Source organism: Eptesicus fuscus, chromosome 4, assembly GCF_027574615.1.
Source record: "Eptesicus fuscus isolate TK198812 chromosome 4, DD_ASM_mEF_20220401, whole genome shotgun sequence".
NCBI classification, from domain to species: domain Eukaryota; kingdom Metazoa; phylum Chordata; class Mammalia; order Chiroptera; family Vespertilionidae; genus Eptesicus; species Eptesicus fuscus.
The window spans coordinates 36,644,796-36,667,598 of NC_072476.1; the positions used below are offsets into that span (position 1 = coordinate 36,644,796).

The 22,803-nt window shown below is 45.5% G+C and overlaps 1 protein-coding gene and 1 non-coding gene across 6 annotated transcripts in view; one reads left to right on the plus strand and one right to left on the minus strand.

The window, feature by feature from the left end:
- The first annotated feature begins 445 nt into the window (after positions 1-445).
- ALDH7A1 (aldehyde dehydrogenase 7 family member A1) overlaps positions 446-22,803 on the plus strand; it is a 61,379-nt gene continuing 39,021 nt past the window's right edge. For all 5 annotated transcript variants that reach the window (XM_054714944.1, XM_054714942.1, XM_054714943.1 and 2 more), the window contains exons 1-9: positions 446-661; positions 2,224-2,277; positions 2,821-2,886; positions 8,172-8,252; positions 8,878-9,001; positions 12,640-12,772; positions 14,881-14,925; positions 19,063-19,140; positions 22,070-22,167. In XM_054714944.1, coding sequence (XP_054570919.1) covers positions 470-661; positions 2,224-2,277; positions 2,821-2,886; positions 8,172-8,252; positions 8,878-9,001; positions 12,640-12,772; positions 14,881-14,925; positions 19,063-19,140; positions 22,070-22,167 — 871 coding nt within the window. In that variant the 5' untranslated portion in view covers positions 446-469. The remainder of the gene's footprint in view (positions 662-2,223; positions 2,278-2,820; positions 2,887-8,171; positions 8,253-8,877; positions 9,002-12,639; positions 12,773-14,880; positions 14,926-19,062; positions 19,141-22,069; positions 22,168-22,803) is intronic.
- LOC129148910 (U6 spliceosomal RNA) lies at positions 7,804-7,910 on the minus strand. Its single transcript, XR_008555937.1, has one exon. It is a non-coding gene; the product is annotated as a U6 spliceosomal RNA (small nuclear RNA).

A 22,803-nucleotide genomic window follows, 5' to 3' on the forward strand; every position in this document is an offset into this window, starting at 1 on the left:
AAACAACTCCTCTTTAGAACCGCAGTGCCACTATCACTTGGGAGCTGGGTAGACATGCTGATTCTCAGACCGGGCCCCGAATCAGTGATTCAGAATGTGCATCGGACGTGATGGCCCGGTGGTCACATTGCAGCCCGAGAAGCCTTGCTCCAATCTCCTGTGCTTGGGAGCCAGCATTTTGCTGGGAAGAATTCCTCGCTGGGCTCGCGGTTTCCGGCATCTCTCACTAGAGGGCAGCACCCGTCTCTTTCCTCCCTGCGTCCCCCGCTTTGTTCCAGCCCTAAAGTAAACCCGGGGTGAAGGCCGGGGCTGGCCTGCAGGCGGGAGGGCGTGTCCCGGGGCGGGGCCGGGCCGGCCCAATGGGCTCTCCCGGGCGGGGGGCGGGGCCGGGCCGGCCCAATGGGCTCTCCCGGGCGGGGGGCGGGGCCCTATTTCAGCGGCTCCTCGGGCCCCGCGTCCCGGGCTCAGAATGTGGCGCGTCCCCGGCCACCTCTGCGTGCACGTCGCCAGGCGGAGCCAGCCCTCGGGCCCTTGGAGCAGGCCGGCCGCCTTCATGTCCACGCTGCTCATCCACCAGCCCCAGTACGCGTGGCTGAAGGAGCTGGGGCTCCGCGAGGAGAACGAGGGCGTGTATCACGGCAGCTGGGGAGGCCGGGGCGAGGTAGGCGGGCGCCCGGGGAAATCTCGGCCGCTCCGCGCGCTGCGGGAGGCCGGGCGGGCTCCGCGCGGCCCGCCTCCCCGCTGCCGCTGTCGGCGGTGGGACCGGGTGGAAAGTTTCGAAACTCCACAGGAAAAGTGTTTTTTTGTGTGTTTTTTTCCGAGTAGGGCGCCTTAAGAATACCCCTGGATGTTAGGCCCTTGTGCGCTGGGGAGAGTCGAGTCGATGCCCTGTGGGCGCTGGTCGGGGTTAAACTCACGCCTGCTGCAAGCCTGAGGCCGAGTCCTGCCACCTGCAGTGAGAAATGGCCCTCGCTTACCCGTGGACGTGACCTTAATTTTGTGCTTGACCGTGGCTCCTCAGGTGCGACATCTGCGCCAGGGGTGATGGTCTACGATACGGTGTTGCATTGTCTTCTTTTCTGAGTCCCTGTGGCGTTTGCAAGCTCGGGCCCTGAAACGCTGTTTTCCTCGAGGACCGGTGTTTCCGCATTTCTCTTTCCGGAGCCTAGCACCGTGCCCGGCATCCAGTTAGCGCTCAATAAAACGTTTTCGCGGGTACGATGGAAAGGCAAAGCACGTATCGCCTAGATTTTTTAAACAGGGTTTTTTTTTTTTAAGATATATTTTATTTATTGATTTTTCACAGAGAAGAAGGGAGAGGGAATAGAGAGCTAGAAACATCGATGAGAGAGAAACATCGACCAGCTGCCTCCTGCACACTGGGGATGTGCCCGCAACCAACGTACATGCCCTTGACCGGAATCGAACCTGGGACCTTTCAGTCCACAGACCGACGCTCTATCCACTGAGCCAAACCGGCTTTGGCCGTATCGGCTAGATTTTTTGAGAGTCGCTTAGGGAAGAAAGTTTTTGGAATAAACTGTTATATAACATGCAACACACGTTGTGCATGTTATATAATGAACCTGTTCTGTTAGAGGAAACGCCTTCCCTTTAGCGATGGTGGGAGATTCAGGTGGTTTTAATACACCCCCACTCAGTTGGTAGTTTCCTATTTTTGTTTTTTCCCTATGGCATGTAATCCTTAGCTTCTTGGATAATATGTTTCCTCCTGGAGACCTTTTTAAAGAAAATGTTTCATAGTAGTTATGCCTTGATTTTTTTTTTTTTCCCCTTTCTGTGGATCGATTCAGTTTGTGTGGACACAGGCCTCTCCCATAGTTGTTTGGATTTGGCTATTTTATCTCATGACCAGAGGGTGGGCAGAGTAAGGGAGAGAAAATAAGTAAAACTCGATTTTGGTCTGTTAATGGAAAAAGGGGACGACATAACAGGTGACATTTAGATTTGTGTCGATGTACCTAATACTTAGATGGCAAGAGAGGGTTTTGCAGAACGATGGTTCTCAATGTTCGGTCAAAATGGAAAGCTTTGTAGAGTGGCTTATTTGTAACAGAAGTTAACGCTCCGAGATTGGATATTTTATCTTAGGCTTTTTTCTTCTTCCTCCCTTTTTCCTTCTCTCCTTTGGTCTGTTCCCCTAATTTGGATGGGATTACATTTTCAATATGTGGTTGTCATTTTTTTTTGTTTTGTTTTTAGGTGATCACGACCTATTGTCCTGCTAACAATGAGCCAATAGCAAGAGTCCGACAGGTAAGTACTTCTATTTTTCATGCAGTCTACCTGGAGTGATTGGGAGTGATCAAGAGCAATAGGAAATCACAACGTCAAAGAACATTGTTTCTTTTTCATTGACAGTTAAGAGACTGTCCACTCTTCCCCGTGGAGATGTGTGTGCCCTAGAAAAGGTGAACCATAAGGAGGACTAGGAGAGAGGGGTCCCTTGCTTCTGAATCACCTGGGGACGCCTAGAATGAAGGTTCTGACCTCATAAGTCGGGGTTGGAGCCCGAGGTTCTGATATCCCAATACGCCTCAGGTGTTGTTTGAGATGCGGCTAACGGACAAAAAGCACACCCAGATTCTACGTGTCTTACTGGGTTGCAGCGAGTTTTGGGAAGCATGGGCCATGAAAATAATTTCAAACCACAAATTTTAGGGCCACCCAGAGATTTCCAATTCTTTTCTAAAATAGTCTGTTCTTAGGAGACCATCACTTTTCTTTTCCCTTTGTCTCCACCTAATTCTTTTGTTGTTGTTGTTACACCTTCCTCTCCCCCCTTAATTCTTAATGTAGGCGAGTGTGGCTGACTATGAAGAGACTGTCAAGAAAGCAAGAGAAGCGTGGAGAATCTGGGCCGACGTAAGTACGGAGGCCAGGGCATGATTACTTACTGTAGTTGCAATGAGATAAAGGAGCATCTGATGAGCAGGCCAGTGCCCCTGCAGAAAGGGGAGCTCTTTGGGGGCTGTGATAATCTCCTCTGCTCTAGTCTTAGAATAGTGCCTTTTTAAAAATTTATTTATTTATTTTTTAAATATATTTTATTGATTTTTTTACAGAGAGGAAGAGAGAGGGATAGAGAGCTAGAAACATCGATGAGAGAGAAACATCCATCAGCTGCCTCTTGCACACCCCCTGTTGGGGATGTGCCCGCAACCAAGGTACATGCCCTTGACCGGAATCGAACCTGGGACCCTTGAGTCCGCAGGCCGCCGCTCTATCCACTGAGCCAAACCGGTTTCAGCAGAATAGTGCCTTTTACTAGTACATATTTGGCCTTCAGTGTCAATGGGTAGTTAAAAAAAATTTTTTTAATTGATTTTTAGAGAGAGAAATAGAGAAACGTCCATCGATTGCCTCTGACACACACACCAACTGTGGATCGACTCTGCAACCTGGTTATGGGCCCTGACCAAGAATTGAACCTGCCACCTTTGGTGTACGGGACAACACTCCAGCCAACTGAGCCACACAGGCCAGAGCATCAGTGGGTAATTTTAAATGGATTAAAACTCGTACTAATAGCCCTGGACCATGCTCGGCTCAGTTGGCTGGTCCTCTCCGGTGCACAGAAAGATTGCAGGTTGATGCTGGTCAGGGCCCATAACCAGGTTTCCCCAGTAAGGGGTGTGCAGGAGGCAGCTGATTGATGGGTGTTTCTATCTACCCCTCTCTCTCTCAAATCAATAAAAACATTTAAAACAATAAAAATAGCCCTAACCGGTTTGGCTCAGTGGACAGAGCGTCGGCCTGCGGACTCAAGGGTCCCAGGTTCGATTCTGGTCAACGGCATGTACCTTGGTTGCAGGCACATCCCCAGTAGGGGGTGTGCAGGAGGCAGCTGATCGATGTTTCTAACTCTCTATCCCTCTCCCTTCCTCTCTGTAAAAAAATCAATAAAATATATTAAAAAAAAAAAAAACAGCAATAAAAATACCCATTTGCTTCTTCTCCCTCCCCACCAGCTTTATGGGAGGTGAATGGGGAGTATCCCAGAAATAGGCTCGCATTTCTGGTTCACAGGGCAGTGGTGGCTGCTCTTTCAAAGGGCAGGGGCTGGAGTTCCTAAACCGGCTACAGGCTTTGAGGTGGGTTCTGCCTCCTCCACCTCTGTGTCCACCAGGGGTCATATGAGCAAATGTAGGGACAGAGTGGAGTTTGGCCCCGCTTAGCTGTCACTAGGTGAGGGCCAGTTCTCTGGAGGAGGGGAGAGTAAAGAACAGGGTTAGCCTGGATTTCCTAATCCTCCCTCACCTCACCCTGACTATCCCTTTTGGTCTGCCACCAAAAATTCTGGGCCTGTGGCTGTAGGAATATCCTGGGGTTCACCCAGCTCTATCCCTGGGGAAATTCACCTCAGTGTGCTTTGTCATATAAAAAGGGAAAAGGGGGGACTGTCTGCCCACTTCCTGGGTCATCACGGGGGTAAAATGAGTTAATCATGTGAAATGCTCACCGGAGAGCCTGGCACATGGCAAACCTCTACCTGCCAGTGATAAAAGCACGTGCTGCTGGGCCTGGGACTGTTGAGCCAAGTGTTTTCGCTGAATCAGTGATTGCTGGCGGGTGGGGGTGTCCTTGGGGAGGGGCAGGCTCTCCAGGGGGGCCCTGGGCTGGATGTAGCTTTGTTGTTTGCTGCTGCTTTAACTCATTCTTAGACTGAGGGTTCCATTATATGTAATAAAAAATATGCCTGGGCAGGAAAACACCACTTCCGAAAGTCAGCAGTGTGCCAAGTAAGTGCCCCACCTGCGTGGAGAATAGTGCCCAGAGCAGTGTCACTCGTTGTCATGCTTTAAAAGTAACTTTTCTTTCTGATCGTAAAAGTAATGCATATTCCCCACTTTAAAAAAAAATGGAATGATGCAGTAAACAAGATAATCAGGCTTGCCTTCTCAGTGCAAACACTTTTCTTTTTTTTTTTTTTAAATATATTTTTATTGATTTTTTACAGAGAGAAAGGGAGAGGGATAGAGAGCCAGAAACATTGATGAGAGAGAAACATTGATCAGCTGCCTCCTGCACACCCCCTACTGGGGATGTGCCCGCAACCAAGGTACATGCCCTTGACCGGAATCGAACCTGGGACCCTTGAGTCCGCAGGCCGATGCTCTATCCACTGAGCCAAACCGGTTTCGGCCAAACACTTTTCTTGAGTCTGCTGGGTCTTGAATGCCTTCAGCACAAAGTAATCCGCTTGCCAACTGGCCGCATTGTGGGGCGGCACAGGAAGTGCAGAGCTCCCCGCAAACTTATTAACATGTTGCATTACTGTGCGACGTTTCTTACAGTGGGTGAGCCAATATTGATACATTGTCATTAAATATATAAAGTTCATCCTTTATATTAGGATTTCACCCTTTTCATACACGATTTTGAATGCCAGTGAAACATTTGACCAGAAACATCTATTATGTGTGTGTATTTACCCAGGGCAAATACAGTCGTGTTTGAGAAAAGAGTTAGTGTGAATTCAGGATCTTTTTTTTTTTTTTATAATATGTTTTCATTGATTTTTTTTTTTTTTTTTTTTTTAGAGAGGAAGGGAGAGGGAGAGAGAGAGAAAAAAAAAACCACATCAACATCGATCGGCTGCCTCCAGCAGGCCCCTGCCCGGCACCGGGGTCTTTCCTCCTGAACTGGCTCACATCCCTCTTCGCTCCAGGGGTGGCAGCTGCTGTGGTGACGTCGGTGTTGGGCTGGCCCTGGTTGGTGTCCTCCCTTCCAGGGCCTCATTGGTGGTCTGCTCTGACTCAGCAGGCCGGACTCTGCGCCTTACAGCCTTCCTCACACTTCTCAGACCTCCCCGGAGGACGGGGGCTGCTCAGTGGGAACAGGTTGCTTTTCTGGGTGATGGTCGAGTCAGCTGGGGATCCACTTGTTGGAATCCGCGTTAAGCAATTGAGTTCAAAGTTTAGGGAAGAGAGAGACGTTCCCAGCTGCGCCTCCCTTCGGCTGGCCTTGCCTGTGTGAGGACCAGCTACTGAAACTACTGTGTCATTTAGTTCACTTAAGGTAAGCCAGGAATTTTTCAAAGGAAACATTTCCCTTGAAGGGGAGAGGAACAAAGTGGAAAATGCGGAAGCCTAGTTGTAAGAACGGATTTCTTCCTCTTCACTGGAGCTTACCACATCGAACCCGGTTGGTTCCAAAGGCTGCTTTCTCTGCTGAGACCGTTTCAGCTCACCTGTCTCTGCCCCTCTGCATCCTCGTTTGTCCTCTGCATCTCTGGTGAGGAGGAGCCAGAGCCTCTTCCCTCTCTTCAGGGCAGGAACTGTTAACGGGCCATCCTTAACGGAATGAAGGAGTACCAGATACTTGGCAGCTCTTTCTCGTGGGTGTCATTGTAGTAATTCCTCAACGGCTCAGCTAATACGTCCCTCCTAATTCTTACTGTGACTTCACCGGTGAAGTGTGCAGGGACGCGGCCTCTTGCTGCCGCCTCAGGAGGGCCTGAGAGTATCGGTGCCCGGTTATGCAAGGCCTGGTCAGGCTCCCCCTGGAGATGCCGCTTTCTTCCTTGTTTCCCACCCGCCCCTCATTTCGCTTTCCCAAACCTAACCCTGCGGTTCTCAACTCGTGCTTTTTGTGCAAATCATCTGGGAAGCTGGGAGGGGGTGGGAGGATGCCAGCCCTGGCCGGCATGTCTGTGGCTAGTGTTGTGGGTTCAATTCCTGGTCAAGGGCACTTACTTGGATGGCAGGTTTGATCCCCAGCCCAGGTCAGGGCACATGCGGGAGGCAACCACTTGATGTGTGTCTCTCACATTGATGTTTCTCTCTCTCCCCCCTCCTCTCCTCCCCCGTACTCTCTCTAAAATATCAATGGAAAAAATATCCTTGGGTGAGGAATAATAACAACAACAAAAAAGATGCCAGATTTGAGTGGTCTAAACTGGAATCTAGCTCTGACCAGTGTGGGTGAGTTGGTTGTGCGTCGGGCGTACACCAAGAGGTTGCCAGTTCGATTCCTAGTCAGGACACATGTCCAGGTTGTGGACTCCATCCCTGGTAGGGGTAGGGAGTGTGCAGTAAGTAGGCAGCCGATGGATGTTTCGCACTCACATCAATGTTTCTCTCTCCCTCTCTGAATAGTCAGGGTTGAGAATCAATTTTAAATTATCAAGTCTTAAACATCTTTTTAAAAAATGTGTTTTTATTGATTTCAGAGAGAAGAAAGGAGAGGGAGAGAGAGAAAGATAGAAACATTGATAAGGGAGAAACATCCATTGGCTGCCTCCTGCATGCCCCCCACTGGGGATTGAGCTGGCAACCTGGGCATGTGCCCTGATCAGGAATCAACGGGTGACCTCCTGGTGCATGGGATAATGCTCAGCCATTGAGACACACTGGCCAGGCTCAAGTCTTGAACATCTTAAAGTACACTTCTCTCTGCTGCCATTTTTGTAGTCCAGGCAGCCACCACCTCTGGTCTGGCCTAATGGTCTTCCTATCCGGTTCTTGTTTTCCTCTGATCCATTTTCTATATTACAATTGGAGTGATATCTTAAAATGTACTGAGATCCACCTCCCCCTCTTCCCCACCACCACTTAAGGCCCTCTGGTAATTGCCTCACTGTTTTTTTGAATCCTGTACATGGCCCTTTGCCGTGTGGCCCCTGCATTTCTCTCCTGCCTCTTTGAACTCCTTACAATTTTCCAAACCACCATGTTTTTTCTTGCCTTTTGACCTTTGCATTCTTCTTCCTTTTTTTTTTTTTTTTTCTTCATTTTAAGTTTTTAATGAAAGTTGTATATAAGATTACTTTATTCCTGCAAAAATATGGAACGCTTCACGAATTTGCGTGTCATCCTTGCGCAGGGGCCATGCTAATCTTCTCTGTATCGTTCCAATTTTAGTATATGTGCTGCTGAAGCGAGCACTCTACTTTCTTTTTATATATTTTAAAATATGTTTTTATTGATTGAAGGGAGAGAGAGAGAGAGAGAGAGAGAGAGAGAAACATTGATCAGCTGCCTCCTGCATGCCCGGTTCTGTGGATTGAACCCACAGTAATGTTCCCTGACTGGGGATCGAACCCACAACCTTGGCATATTGGGATGACGCTCTAACCATTGAGATACCTGGCTGGGGCTTAGAGTTTATACTTTGAATTGGACACTAAAATTCCATTCTTTTCTTAGATTCCTGCTCCAAAGCGAGGAGAAGTAGTGAGACAGATTGGTGATGCCTTGCGGGAGAAGATTCAAGTACTAGGAAGCTTGGTAAAGTATTTCTGTAGTAAAAATATAATCCTTTAAAGGGGAATAAGACTGTCATGCCTTTCTGTATATAAGATTGATTTTATTTTAAGGTGTGTTTTTTTAATTTTCTTTTTTTATCTTCACCCGAGGATATGTTTTTATTGACTTTAGAGAGAGAGAGAGAGAGAGAAAAGAGAGAAACATCAATATGAGAGCAAAACATTGTTTGGCTGCCTCCTGCACACCCCTACCAGGGATTGAGCCCACAACCCAGGCATGTGCCCTGACCGGGAGTTGAACTGGCAATTTTGATGCACAGGACGATGCCCAACCCTCCGAGCCCCAGCGGCCAGGGCAAGATTGTGATTTTCTTTTTCTTTTTTGGTTTTTCTAAGATTGTGATTTTTATGAAAAGCAATTTATACATTTCAAAAGTCTTTTCTCTGGAGGAAAGATGAACAAGACAGGAAAAAGTGAAGACTATTCTTGGGTTTTAAAATTCTTCAGAAAAATAAGAACAGATTTTCTAAAGTGTATTGCCTTCACAAGAGACACAAAATATGTTTTGCATTCCTCCCTCTGATCATTTTAATGTTTAAAACATGAATACTGCTGGGAAATGTAGCTTGGCTTTTTGTATTTTTAGGTGTCTCTGGAGATGGGGAAGATCTTAGTGGAAGGTGTGGGAGAAGTTCAGGAGTACGTGGATATATGTGACTATGCCGTCGGCCTATCACGGATGATCGGGGGACCCATCCTGCCTTCTGAGAGTAAGCAGTTGAAGTCACGTAGGCTAAGAGTTCCGTGTTCTGATACAGAGAGCTCCAAAATGCCTTGGCTGTGATCAGTTTGCAAAAGAGGACTTGTAAGTGGCATGTACATGAATGAAAATGTCTTTAATTTTATAGTCAGAAATGTAAATTGAAACAGATGAAAACATCAGAGTAAGACATTTGAAAAATTTATTTGTTTTATTATTGAGAGTATTACAGAAAAATTTGTTTTCACTTATTTTTTTTTTTTAATATATATTTTATTGATTTTTCACAGAGAGGAAGAGAGAGGGATAGAGAGTTAGAAACATCGATGATAGAGAAACATCGATCAGCTGCCTCTTGCACAACCCCTACTGGGGATGTGCCCGCAACCAAGGTACATGCCCTTGACCGGAATCGAAGCTGGGACCTTTCAGTCCGCAGGCCGACGCTCTATCCACTGAGCCAAACCGGTTTCGGGTTCACTTATTTTTTAAAATATATTTTTATTGATTTCAGAGAAGAAGGAAGAGGGAGAGAGAGAGAGAAAAACATCAATGATGAGAGAGAATCATTGATTGGCTTCCTCCTGCACGTCCCCCACTGGGGATTGAGCCTGCAATCTAGGCATGTGCCCTGACCGGGAATTGAACCATGACCTTGTGGTTCATAGGTCAATGCTCAACCACTGAGCCACGCCACCGGGCTATTTTATTTAATTTATTTATTTATTTATTTTAATGTATATATTTTTTATATATATTTTATTGATTTTTTTTTACAGAGAGGAAGAGAGAGGGATAGAGAGTTAGAAACATCGATGAGAGAGAAACATCGATCAGCTGCCTCCTGCACACCCCCTACTGGGGATGTGCCCGCAACCAAGGTACATGCCCTTGACCGGAATCGAACCTGAGACTCTTCAGTCCGCAGGCCGACGCTCTATCCACTGAGCCAAACCGGTTAGGGCCGCGGTCGGCAAACTGCGGCTCGAGAGCCACATGCAGCTCTTTGGCCCCTTGAGTGTGGCTCTTCCACAAAATACCATGGCCTGGGCAAGTCTATTTTGAAGAAGTAGCGTTAGAAGAAGTTTAAGTTTAAAAAATTTGGCTCTCAAAAGAAATTTCAATCGTGTACTATTGATATTTGGCTCTGTTGATTAATGAGTTTGCTGACCACTGGGTTAGGTCAATGTATATATTTTTTATTGATTTTAGAGGGGAAGCGAGAGGGAGAGAGAGAGAGATAGAAACATCAATGATGAGAGAGAATCATTGATTGGCTGCCTCCTGCACGGCTCCTACTGGGGATCGAGCCCGCAACCCAGGCATGCCCTTGACCAGAATAGAACCTGGAACCCTTCAGTCCATAGGCCAATGCTCTATCCACTGAGCCAAACCGGCTAGGGCTATTTTTATTTTTAAAGATAAAACTCAGTGTTGGCAAATCCGTGGGTTGACAGACGCTCCTATGGAGACTGACTCGTGGTAACATGAATTGCCCATCCATCTGGAAAACAATTTAAAAATAATCCAAAGAGCCTTAAATTTAATACCAGTTTCAAGAATCTAATTTGAGTAAATAATTTGAAATGTGACAAAGGTTTATGTGCAAAGATGTTGATTGTGGTATCAATAGGAAACATTAAAAATGACCTGTTAATGCCGTAAGGCAAAGATGAGCTCATGTTGGCAGTCTGTTAGCAGGTAAAAAAAATCCTGTTTATGAAGATTGCCTGCCTCCAACCCCACACTTTTATGGAAAGGTTGTATTTACTTATTTTTAAATGATTTTGACCGGCTGCCTCCTGCATGCCCCCTACTGGAGATTGAGCCTGCAACCCAGGCATGTGCCCTTGACCTGAATCGAACCTGGGACCTTTCAGTCCGCAGGCAGACGCTCTATCCATTTAGCCAAACCAGCTAGGGCTCCTTCCTATTTTTTTATGGCTGTGTGTTTGTTGAAAAGATCCTATATGTAATTTATTTAACCAGTTCCCAAGCGATGGGTGTTTTCAAGCTTCTGCTGTCACACTGCAGCAAGGACCAGCATTGTACTCTGGGAGGTTTCAGTGATGAGCATAAGGGCTTGTGTGATTTGTCATGTTTGCAGTTTTGATAGAGCAAACATGGTTCTGTGTGGCTGCATTGAAGATAAAAGAGCTGGAAGTCTGCCAGAGTGGTGATAGTGGTTATTGTCATCTTTCTACTTTTCAGAATTTCCCTGTGTGGTAATTATGATACATTTATGATCTGAAAAGAAAAAATATATTTTTAAAGAATATAATATTAATCTATGCATGGTCTTTGAGGTAACTTTGACCTCATTAATGCAATTAATGTTGATTGTGTGTCTACCAGTTGCCAGGTGATCTAATAGGTGATACTTGGTCTAAATAAGGCATAGTCCTTGTCCTCAAGGAATTTATAAGCCTATAGATTCCTTACATTTAAGAGAGGCAAGTGGGAGCTAAGTATAATAGAACATGATAAGTACTGTGATGGGGTGGAGGAGAGGATAGTGAGCCCCTAAGCTAGCCAGAGAAAGTAAATCCAGGGCCTCCCAGAAAAAGCAATTGAAGTTTAGATTTCAGGGCAGCGAGGCAGACATTTAAGATAGGCATTTTAAATAAGTGAAAGCTTAGTGTCCTAGCCGGTTTGGAGCATCAGCCTGGGCCTGCGGACCAGAGGGTCTCTGGTTCGATTCCGGTCAAGGGCACCCTACCTTGGTTGCAGGCTCCTCCCTGGCCCCGGCCTTAGGTGGGACACATGCAGGAGGCAACCAATCAATGTGCTTCTCTCACATTAATGTTTCTCTCTGTCTTTCCCTCTCTCTTCCACTCTTCCTAAAAATCAATGGAAAAATATCCTCGAGTGAGGATTAACAACAAAAAAATAATTAAAAAATGAAAGCTTAGGATGGGAGAATGTGTCCTGTTTGGGGAACTGGATGGCTTTAGCACACCTGGAGGCACAGTATGAGGGGGGGCTGGGGTGCTGGAGCGGAAGCGGGAAGAGACTGTTCCTGATAGGGGGATGGACTTTAGGTGGGCAGCTACAGTAGTGACCCAGACTCCAAAGGGTTTTAAGCAGGGAAGTGTTATCAGAGCGGCACTGGCCTCCCTGGGGAGGAGGATGAAGAGGGGAGGGCAGGGGTGGAGGTGGCAGGTCCTGCCAGAAGGAGGCAGAGCCAGCACATCATCCGAAGGGAGCTGAGGAGGCCTAGACCAAAGGAGGTCTGGCAGAGGGTGCAGCAATGGCGGCTTCCCTGTGCCTAGCTAGCTGTGTGAGCGTGGCCAGAAAGATGCATGGCTGGGAGCTCCGCCTGCCTGGTTGGTCTGGTTTTGACCAGGGTTTGTGAGCCAGCACTCCTTGCTTCACTGCTGTGGTTGCCCTTGATTAAAATGACCAGAGTTCCTTTAGGATCAGAGACTTTGTGTCTGTCATTATGGTTGGTGTCATAACAACGTTTGTGGTGTGTTAATTAATGAACCAATGTCCCGCAGTATGCAGAGTGATCCACGACAGGGCCTCCGGAATCCCCACTTGGTCCCGTGCACCTTTGTTCTGAAAATGAAATACAGCAGACTTATTAACGTGACATGCATTAAATGAACACGCTTAAGCATGCTCCTCGCCTTCCCCTGTCTGCAGGACCTGGCCATGCGCTCATTGAGCAGTGGAACCCTGTAGGCCTGGTTGGAATCATCACTGCGTTCAACTTCCCTGTGGCGGTGTACGGCTGGAACAACGCCATCGCAATGATCTGCGGGAATGTCTGCCTCTGGTGAGACCTGCTCACTTGCTTTTCTAGTAATAGGTGATAAAAGTAGCCATTGTTAGGAACTAGCAAAAGTATTTTAAATGTATTGAAATGTGTTCTACTACTCTACTCTTTCTTTTTTTGTTGTTGTTAAGATTTTTTATTGATTTTTAGAGAGAAAGGTAGGGAGAGGGAGAGAGAAACATCGATGTGAGCAAAACATCCATTGGCTGCCTCCTGCACACCCCCTAGTGGAGATTGAGCCTGCAACCTGGGCTTGTACCCTGACGGGGAACCAGCAACCTTTTGGTGCATGGCATGATCCCCAACCAACTGAGCCACACCGGCCAGGGCTCTACTCTTTCTGTTAACATTTTAAGTCATATTGGCTGGTTGTGAAATGCCGACTTTGAATTACTGTGTATTCTACCATTGGTAAAATTTTGTTTTTGACTTATTTCTTTTTTTGACATAGCGATGTCCGTCCAGTTGTTTCCACCTCAAGGGGGGTACTGTAATTAAATTCTGACACTGACTTCCTGTGTTTAGTGTCAGATTCCTCAGGTTTAAGGGCTCAGACTTCCACAAGGCTGGCTCCACTTCAGATACAAGCTACAAGTACCCCAGATCCCCAGGACATCTGCAATTCTGACCAGCCATCTGTAAATTTGGGGGTTCCCATGAACTCTCAGCTTCAATAATTCATTAGAATGACCCAGGGACTCAAGAAAGCACAGTACTCAAATGATTATAGTTTTTTTATAAAGGATACACATAGGGAAAGGTCTAGAAGTGTCCCAGATGCAGTGCCCCCAGGCCCTCTCCCAGGGGAGCTGGGGTATGGTACCCTCCCAATCAGGAGTCTCCACTGAGCTTTGGTGTCCAGAGTTTTCTTTGGGGGGTTTTATTCCATAGACATCATTGATTGAATCATTGGACGTGATTGAACTCAATCTTGATTTCTCTTTCCTGTGGTTGGTCGTTCTGGTGACCAGCAACCAGCCCCCATCTTGAAGCTATCTAGTAGACACCACAAGTCACCTTGTTAGCATAACAAACTCACTTCTGTCGCTCAGAATCCCGAGGTGGGTTTGTTTTGGTAATTGTCACCTGAGGCTATTTTTTCCTTTGATTTTTAGAGAGAGTGGAATGGAGGGAGGGAGGGAGGGAGAAGCATCAGTATGAGAGAGACACCGATTGGTTGCCTCCCACATGTGCCCTGACCAGGGCCAGGGATGGAACTTGCATCTTGGAACCTGCAACCCAGGTTCGTGCCCTTGACTGGGAATCAAACCCGGGACTCTTTGGTCGGAGGGCTGATGCTCTAACCACTGCTCAGTGGCCCAAGGTATTTGAAAGCTCTATGCCAGAAACAAAGACCAGTTAAATAATCTTTATTGTACCACATTCCCCAAACAGAAAACTAAATAAATAACTAAGGGGGGGAAAAAAGGAACTTTCAACAAGTCACAACCTTCTTTTTAAAGTTTGACTCTCTTTTCTTCAATAAGAATTTGATAGTGAATTTCCAAGTTATTCTGAAGCCCTTGGCCAGTGTTCCCATTGATGCATTAAATTTTACATTTTATGAACTATTTGATAGTCAGAGCGAAGTGGGAAAATGTCAGCATCTGATTTTAGCTTTCCTGTTCAGTGGAAGAACTAGATTTGTCCTTGCCTGTTTTGGATCTTACCACTAGTTATATACTCATCTAAATGTAGGCAGTTGACTGTACTCAAAGACTGTCTACAAAAGCAGCGCATAGGTGGAAGGATTAATCATTTGGCATCGTGTTGCCAAAGGGACCTGTGCTTTCTGGCAGCTCACCAGCCTTCCAACATAAATCATGTTGATTTCCGCTTCATTCAGCTCCCGTGATTGGCAGATATTAATGTAACAGTTCCTATGAGCAGTGCAGCAAGCAGGACCAAAACTGCTTTTGTCATTTTTATATTTATGAAGGTTTTGTGGTCTGCGAGGTCCCAGAGACACCAAGCTGAAGGACAGATTCCTATTTCAGTTATGAGAGGCTCAGTTGTCTTAAAAGACTTGTTTCTGCTTGATAATAAAAGGTATTTATGATTTTCACCAAATTAAGTTGCCTTCTTTTTTTTTTTTTAACTCTCTCAAGGAAAGGAGCTCCAACAACTTCCCTCATTAGTGTCGCTGTCACAAAGTGAGTATGTGTGGCTTTCTTTTTCCTGGGTGTGGAGTAATCTCAAAAGGGTGACTGACAGGCACTGAATTTTAATGTGATGTAAAAGTCTCATATTTAAGGTGGGATTTGGCTAACCTCTTTCTCTTTTGACTGTAATAACACTTTGTGTTGTTTGGCAGCTTACAGAGCTCTTTCAGAGCCACATCATTTAACTCAGTAGAAACGTGGCTGATACAGACTTAAGGGTTGAAATCGAACTCTTATAAACATTATTGTCACTTGCAAAAGAAAAGCAAATCCAGCACAGAGGAAATTTTCTTGCAATTTTGGGGCTATAGTTTTTAACTATTCAACATGTTAGTGGTTTTGTTTTCTACCCAGCTAATTCTTTTATTGCTTTTGTTTAATAGACTATTAGCAAAGCAGAAAGAAATATTATTCCAGGGATTCTTCTCACACTATCTAAAATGTATTTTATCTTTTGATTAAAAATGGCTTTATTTACTCATATTTGAAGACTTGACAGCTGATTGTGTCATAAAATCAACGTTAATAAATTGTCACTCGGGAAGTTAGAGATCATATACAAGAGCACCCCTTTCCATGTGAGTGATGGTGCATCCTTTATGCTTGGTTGATTTTGTTGTTGGGGAAATTGGGGTATCCCTTTCCCCACTGAGTGCTGGGAGTGGAGTCCTTATGATACCTCGAGAAAAAGAATTTTCTGAGACTTTCACGGGATGATGAGTGATTTTTATTTGCATGGAATTATATCATGGGGTTTCCAAAGTCCCATTTCCCTTAGTCCAGTTATAGACGTGTAACTGAAGTTTCAGTAGAACGAGAAGCAAAGCCAGTGTCCAGAATTTCCCTTCCATGTTGCAGCGGGGTCCAGTCAGCATCAGGCTAGTTACAGTTTGTTAGTCCATTGTGTGTGGGGGTCCACGTGGCTGTGGGCCATGGGAGAATGCCAGGAAGCAGGAGTGAGAGCCCAGGAAGCAGGAATCAACCAAGAGAGTGAACGCCTTTGTTTAGGGGATTAAATATATCAAATCTTCATGTGCTTGCAGTGGCCATGCCCATTCTGGCTATTGACCTGTTCCCAGGTGTGACTGACAGTCAGCTACCCTCCGACATTGTCCCCAGTTTATCATCCCAACTTTACTGGGCATGCGTCTATTTCCTCTCTGTCCGGTCTTTTCCCCCAGCCATCTGCAGGGAATAGACTCGTGTCTCCATGGGGAGTGTAAAGCTATAGCTTCCTGGTGAAGCTGCCCAATGATATGCCTATAATATTTGGCCTTCCCTTTACTCCTGTCCTGTTATTAATAACTAGGATAATTACAATGGTATCATGCTCATGGTTTGCATTCTCTGATTTAAGAATTGTTGTAGAGAGCTTGTGGTGGAGTCTATATGTAAGAGGGTTTTCAATATTAGAAGATCATTTATAGGATACTGGTTTAGGAATTGAAAAGTGAGCTGAAAAAGAGAATTAAAAAAAGAATAAAAAATAGACAATAGTATTTACTTGAAAGGAATGTGTGATATTGAGCAAAATATATCCTTCAAGGTAGGGGTATTTGAATGAAATATTACATATTATTCTGATATATAAAACATAAAAATGATGAGATTCCCCAGGCAATTTTTTTCAAAATAAAAAACTTAGAACTGGCTTGCCAATTTAGTCAACTGGTTTAAAATACTGTCAGGTTGTTTTGTTTTTTAAATACTGTCAGTTTTGATATTAGTTTTAAATGTTCTAAGTTATTGTTGCTTTGAGCTGCTTTGTAATTACTGTATGCTTTAAACATTTTGAAGGGTTTGAAATGCTCACATAGGAACACAGCTGATATTTTAAAGTAATTGAGAATATCTTATTTTGCAATGGAAGACAATGAGTAAGATGATGCTAAATTTTGCCATAATTCAGGAAGGGTGCTGCCATATCTAACAGGAGAGCTTAAATTCACTTAAACGTTCAGACTCATAAGATGAACATAGGCCACATATCATACCTCTATTTAGAAGGATATGCTAATTTGCCAGGAGAATAGCATTAGGTATTTCTCTTTAATTGGTGTCTTTGTAGCCGTTTGCACAGGGGTAAGGAGGTGAGACCTATGATGGACAGAAGTGGGGGTTGCCCTGATTTTATACCCTAATGCTCCATAGGAGCCAGACTACCTTGTAACAATTCTATTGACAGAGCTTTCAGCCGCCCATAAGGGACATGCAGTTACAGGAGTCACTGCACTCAGGGAAGGCCAAAAAGTATGAGGTCCCTATTTATCGTTCTCAGGAGGTTATTGTAGTCCAGATGCAGTTGGCCAGTCGGGTCATTTTTACCGTAAGCCATGTTGTCTGTGTAGGTAGTGTGGTTGACACGCTGACGTTTATCAGGTAACCTGGGTAACAAAACTAGACAGTTAACCTGAGGTTAGATTCTCATGCATTAGGGGGAAAGGATTTTGCTAACCTGTACCCATGGGCACAAAGCAAAATCGTTACCCTTCAAGGACAACCAGTTTCCTTGTGCAGACAGGATGTACACCCTAGTCCCTGGAAAGAATTGTACCATTGGATATCTCGTCTCAGATATGACAGCTGTAGTGTGATCCTTGCTGGATGGAAGAAAGAAAATCACTGTAAAGAATATTTTTTATTAAGTTTATTGAGGTGACATTGGTTAATAACATTATTTAAGTTTCGAGTGCACAATTCTGTAATACGTTATCTGTATAATGCATTGTGTGTTCACCACCCAAAATCTAGTCTCCCTTCATCACCATAAATTTGACCCCCCTTTATTCTCTTCATTATCCCCTCCCCCTCCCCCTCTGGTACCCACCCTTCTGTTGTCTGTGTCTAAAAGTTTGTTGTTTTGTTCATTCTTTTGTTGCTTTCTGTTTTATATCACACATGTGAGTGATTCTTGTTTATAAAGGACATCTTTTGGGGGGACAATTGGAGTATTTACTTACATTCGCAATGGAATCTTTTATGGAAATGGGTATAGGATTTGGACCTTTTTTGAAATTTAAATTAAACCAGTTAGAAAGTAGCCAGCAAGTTGGGATGATTGATGAGAAGAACCTTAGCTCTATTTAGGTCCATGCTCCTCAGGAAGCTCAAAACGAAGACCCCTGTTTCAGAGAAAACAGGATGACTTGAGCCATTTTTATAATTCGAAATAAGATTGAATCAGCATTGAGCTGTGGTTATTTTAACGATTACAGTATAGGTTGTGGGAGACTGAGGAAGAGCTGTGCTGTTTGCAGTGCTTTAACCTGGAGGTGCTGATACTTCCCGACTATGAAAGGCTTGATGTGAAGGCAGCCCGCAGTAGTCCTGGACTTCAGGGTTTTGTGGGCAGGTCCAGCTCCCTCACCTGTATCTCCTCACGACCTACTCTAGGTTTGGGGGACACTGGCTCTGCTTTGCAGAGATGTGTTGAACCTTCTCATTTGCTTATGGGGATGCCCTTTCACTTCTTTGTCTTTCTAGGTTTTATTTCTTTTTAAAATTTCTTTCCCATAATTTTAATGGATTTATAGCAACAGACAAAAACAAACAGAACCAACAACAACAAAAAATGCCCTGTGATCAGTTAACCATCTTGAATCATATATGTCCTCATAGCTTGGCAGAAAATACTTAAAAACAATGATTACTTGAACTACTTGACCATTGCTTTATATCTTTTATTTATTTTGCAGATTAAAAAAAAAGTTTTAATTGCTTTTTTAGAGAGAGAGAAAGGGAGAGGGATAGAAAGATAGAAACATAAATGAGAGAACATTGACCGGCTGCCTCCTGCATGCCCCCTCATAGGGATCAAACCCAAAACCTGAGCAAGTGCCCTGACCTGGGATTGAACCAGCGACCTCCTGTTGCATGGGTCAACTCTCAACCACTGAGCAATACTGGCTGGGCAGTGTGTGTGTGTGTTTAAATTCTTTTTAAGATTCCCTTAGGGAGGAAAAAAAAAGAATTCTACTTTTAAGTGTTTGAAAACCTCATTTCTGTTATGCGAGGAGAAATCCAGGCCTGGATGTTTGAGGGGAGGAAGAGAGAGTCAGGTGGATGGAGTATTTAAAAAACCCTAAGAATGAAATTGCTCCCTTAGCAGTAACTGCTTTTCCTTTCTAGGATAATAGCCAAGGTCCTGGAGGACAACAAGCTGCCTGGCGCGATTTGTTCCTTGACTTGTGGCGGAGCAGATATTGGGTAGGTCAATATGTGCAGAATATCTTTCTGTTGAAGGACCCAGGTTGATCGACTAGAACCATCTGTCCTAGAAGAGCTAAACGCAGTGCAGCTGCAGTGAGCATGGTTTTTTGGAATCATTATCATTATGGACCTCATTGGGCTCTGCCTTTATTAGTGCACTAGAGGCCCGATGCATGAAGATTTGTGCAAGAATGGGCCTTCCTTCCCCTGGCTGCTGACACCGCCTTTGCTCCGGCCCGGAGCCGCCTTTCCACCTTCCCACGTTGCCCAGAGGCCCTGAGCAGCTGGGGTGGGGTGGAACACCTGTGTCATTGCCATGGCGATGACGCAAGTGTCCCGCCCCAGCCGCTCGATGCCCATGTATGCAAATTAACCCGCCATCTTTTGGGGTTAATTTGCATACTCACTCGTGATTGGCTGGTGGGCATCTCGAAGGTATGGTCAATTAGCATGTTACTCTTTTATTAGGTAGGCTAGAGGCCTGAAATTTGTGCACAGGGCGGGTGTCCCTCAGCCCAGCCTGCACCCTCTCCAATCTGGGACCCCTCAAGGGATGTCTGACTGCCCATTTAGGCCTGATCCCGATCCCTCTCACAATCCAGGACTGCTGGCTCCCAACTGCTCACCTGCTTGCCTTCCTGATTGCCCCTAACTGCTTCTGCCTGCCAGCCTGATCACCCTCTAACCACTCCCCTGCCAGCCTGATTGCCCCTAAGTGCCCTCCCCTGCTGGCCTGGTCCCCCCCAACTGCCCTCCCCTGCAGGCCTGGTCCCCCCCAACTTCTCTCCTCTGCCAGCCTGGTCACCCCTAACTGCCCTCCCCTGCAGGCTTGATCGCCCCCAACTGCCCTCCCTTGCAGGCCTGGTCCCTCCCAACTGCTCTCCCCTCCTGGCCTGATCTCCCACAACTGCCCTCCCTTGCAGGCCTGGTCCCTCCCAACTGCCCTCCTCTGCCGGCCATCTTGTGTCCACATGGGGGCAGCCATCTTGTGTGTTTGGAGTGATGGTCAATTTGTATATTACTCTTTTATTAGATAGGATAGAGGCCTGGTACACAGGTGGGGGCTGGTTGGTTTGCCCTGAAGGGTGTCCCGGATCAGGATGGGGGTTCCCTTGGGGCGTGGGGCAGCCTGGGCGAGGGGCCTGTGGTGCTTTGCAGTCCGGCCATGCCCCCCGGCGACCCAAGTAGAGGCCCTGGTATCTGGGATTTATTTATCTTCTATAATTGAAACTTTGTAGCCTTGAGCAGAGGCCAGGGCCGGCCAGGGTGGGCGGAAAGCTTGGCTTCCTCCATCGCCGGGGGCAACCCAAGCTTTCTCCTCTCTCCAGCTCTGTGGCCGCCGCCTATTTGTTGGGTTAATTTGCATACTCGCTCCTGAGTGGCTTGTGGGCGTAGCGGAGGTACGGTCAATTTGCATGTTTCTCTTTTATTAGATAGGAAGGATAGCCTCTGTTGGAGGGTGAGTAAGATATTGCCTTTTTAATTGCCCAGAGCTACTATTGTAAGGTGTTTATATCCTACAATGACAAGCTGCTGTAATGGTGGGCAGTCCGTTACCTGCTGACACTTGATTTATAAAGGTGCGTGCTTACAGAGCTGAGCTGGGGAATTGGAGTCTGGGGTCTCACTGCCACCCCCCCACAAGAACCTAGTCTATTGGTCTGCGTTCTTCAGCCCACCAGAAAGGGGAACCTTGGGAATACAGCTTCTTTATTTAAATTTATTCAGGGTTTTTTAGAGTATTCACAGTGTTGTACAACCATTACCATTACCTTATTCCAAAACATTTGGGGCGGGGGACCCCAAAAGAAACCCTGTAACTATTGGTAGTCCCTTCCTATCTCCCCTCCCCCTAGCAATCACTAAACTACTTTCTGTTTCCATGGATTTGCCTACTTGAGACATTTCATAAAATCATATCATGCAACATGAGGCCTCTGTGTCTGGCTTATTCTCTTAGCATAATGCCACAGCCTCTTTTTAAGCTGGAACTGACTGTGTGATTGCTCAGAAGCATGATGAATGAGATTGTTGTTATCAGCTTAGGCCTTGACTAGGTGAGGTTTCATAGGGGTCTTATTGGTATAGTTCAAATGTTAGTCTCCCTCTATTTTACCTCCATACTACTGTACTTACTGGGCTATCCCAAAAATGAGCAGTAAGTATTCCTTCTTTTAAATAAGTGAAATATATGCATAGTGATATATCTAAATGTAATTTAAAATGTAAGTATACTATCCTCTGACCAATTTGTTCTTATCTTCTGGGCATCCTTGCCTTTGGCCTTAAAGTAGCTCAAATGATTGCATGAGTGTATAGGTGTACATTAGGGTATCCGTGCCTGTGTTTGCTGGGCTGAATCTGGGGAGGCCTACATGGCTTCATTCATCAAGCTGTTCATGCTCTAGATTGGACTGATACTGTGGCTGCCTGGTTGGCCCACACCAGGCCCTTTGAAGCTCCGAACTGAGCAAATCAATAGTGTCTGGTCTACGTTCCTTAGAAGCAACTGGAACTCCTAGCATAGCCTTTATAAATCATCTTCCACAAGGGATACTTAGGATGTTTCCTACAGTCTTTAGCTTTTTAATTCTTGAAGAATTAGTCGCTTAAGAGTGTGTAAATTAACGGATGCTCATCGAGGAAATGCTAAGGTCACATTGTCAGTCATCCATTTAGGACAGAAAGGACTGTCTTTCTTAACAATGTCCTCAAAGTGATTTCTGTTTATAGAGAGCTCAGAAGAGGTTAGCCTATTGTATTCCATGGTTCTACTTGTGAAAATCTAGTTCATTTTCATGAAGGCCTTCCCTTGCTCTCCTGTAACTTGGACTGCCTTTCTAAGAGCCCATGTCAGGGTTTTCTGGCCAGTACCATTAGGTGGCGCCATTGCTGGGTTTCTCTGAATGACCTGTCTGTTCTGCAGCACAGCTATGGCCAAGGATGAGCGAGTGAACCTGCTGTCCTTCACCGGGAGCACTCAGGTGGGAAAACAGGTGGCCCTGATGGTGCAGGAGAGGTTTGGTAAGTGTTGGCTTTCTAATGATTTTTTAAAAAATATATTTTATTGATTTTTTACAGAGAGGAAGGGAGAGAGATAGAGAGTTAGAAACATCGATGAGAGAGAAACATCGACCAGCTGCCTCCTGCACATCTCCTACTAGGGATGTGCCCACAACCCAGGTATATGCCCTTGACCAGAATCGAACCTGGGACCTTTTAGTCTGCAAGCCGACGCTCTATCCACTGAGCCAAACCGGTTAGGGCGCTAATGATTTTAATTCCCTCAGAGGTATGGCTGTGAAATTGAAAAGTTTTTTGTTTTGTTTTTCTTGACCCTTTCCATGGAGATACCAGCCATGTTTATCTGAATGTCCAAGTAAAAGAAAAGGGTACAGTTATTAGTGGGTTAATATTAGGCAATCGCAAATGTAAATAGCATAATTTGGAGAAGAATGTCATTTTTCTCTCTAAATGACTGTAATAAAATCATATCAAGTGTATCAAGTTCTGTCAGGCCTATTTGGCAAATTAAAAAAAGAAGACTCACAATTTAGACAGGAATATAGGACCTACAGAGAATGTGGAATAGAAGATTTAAATCTGTTCCCTCATTTATATAAACATAGCTTTGTACACTCTACTTTATGGCTGATTACA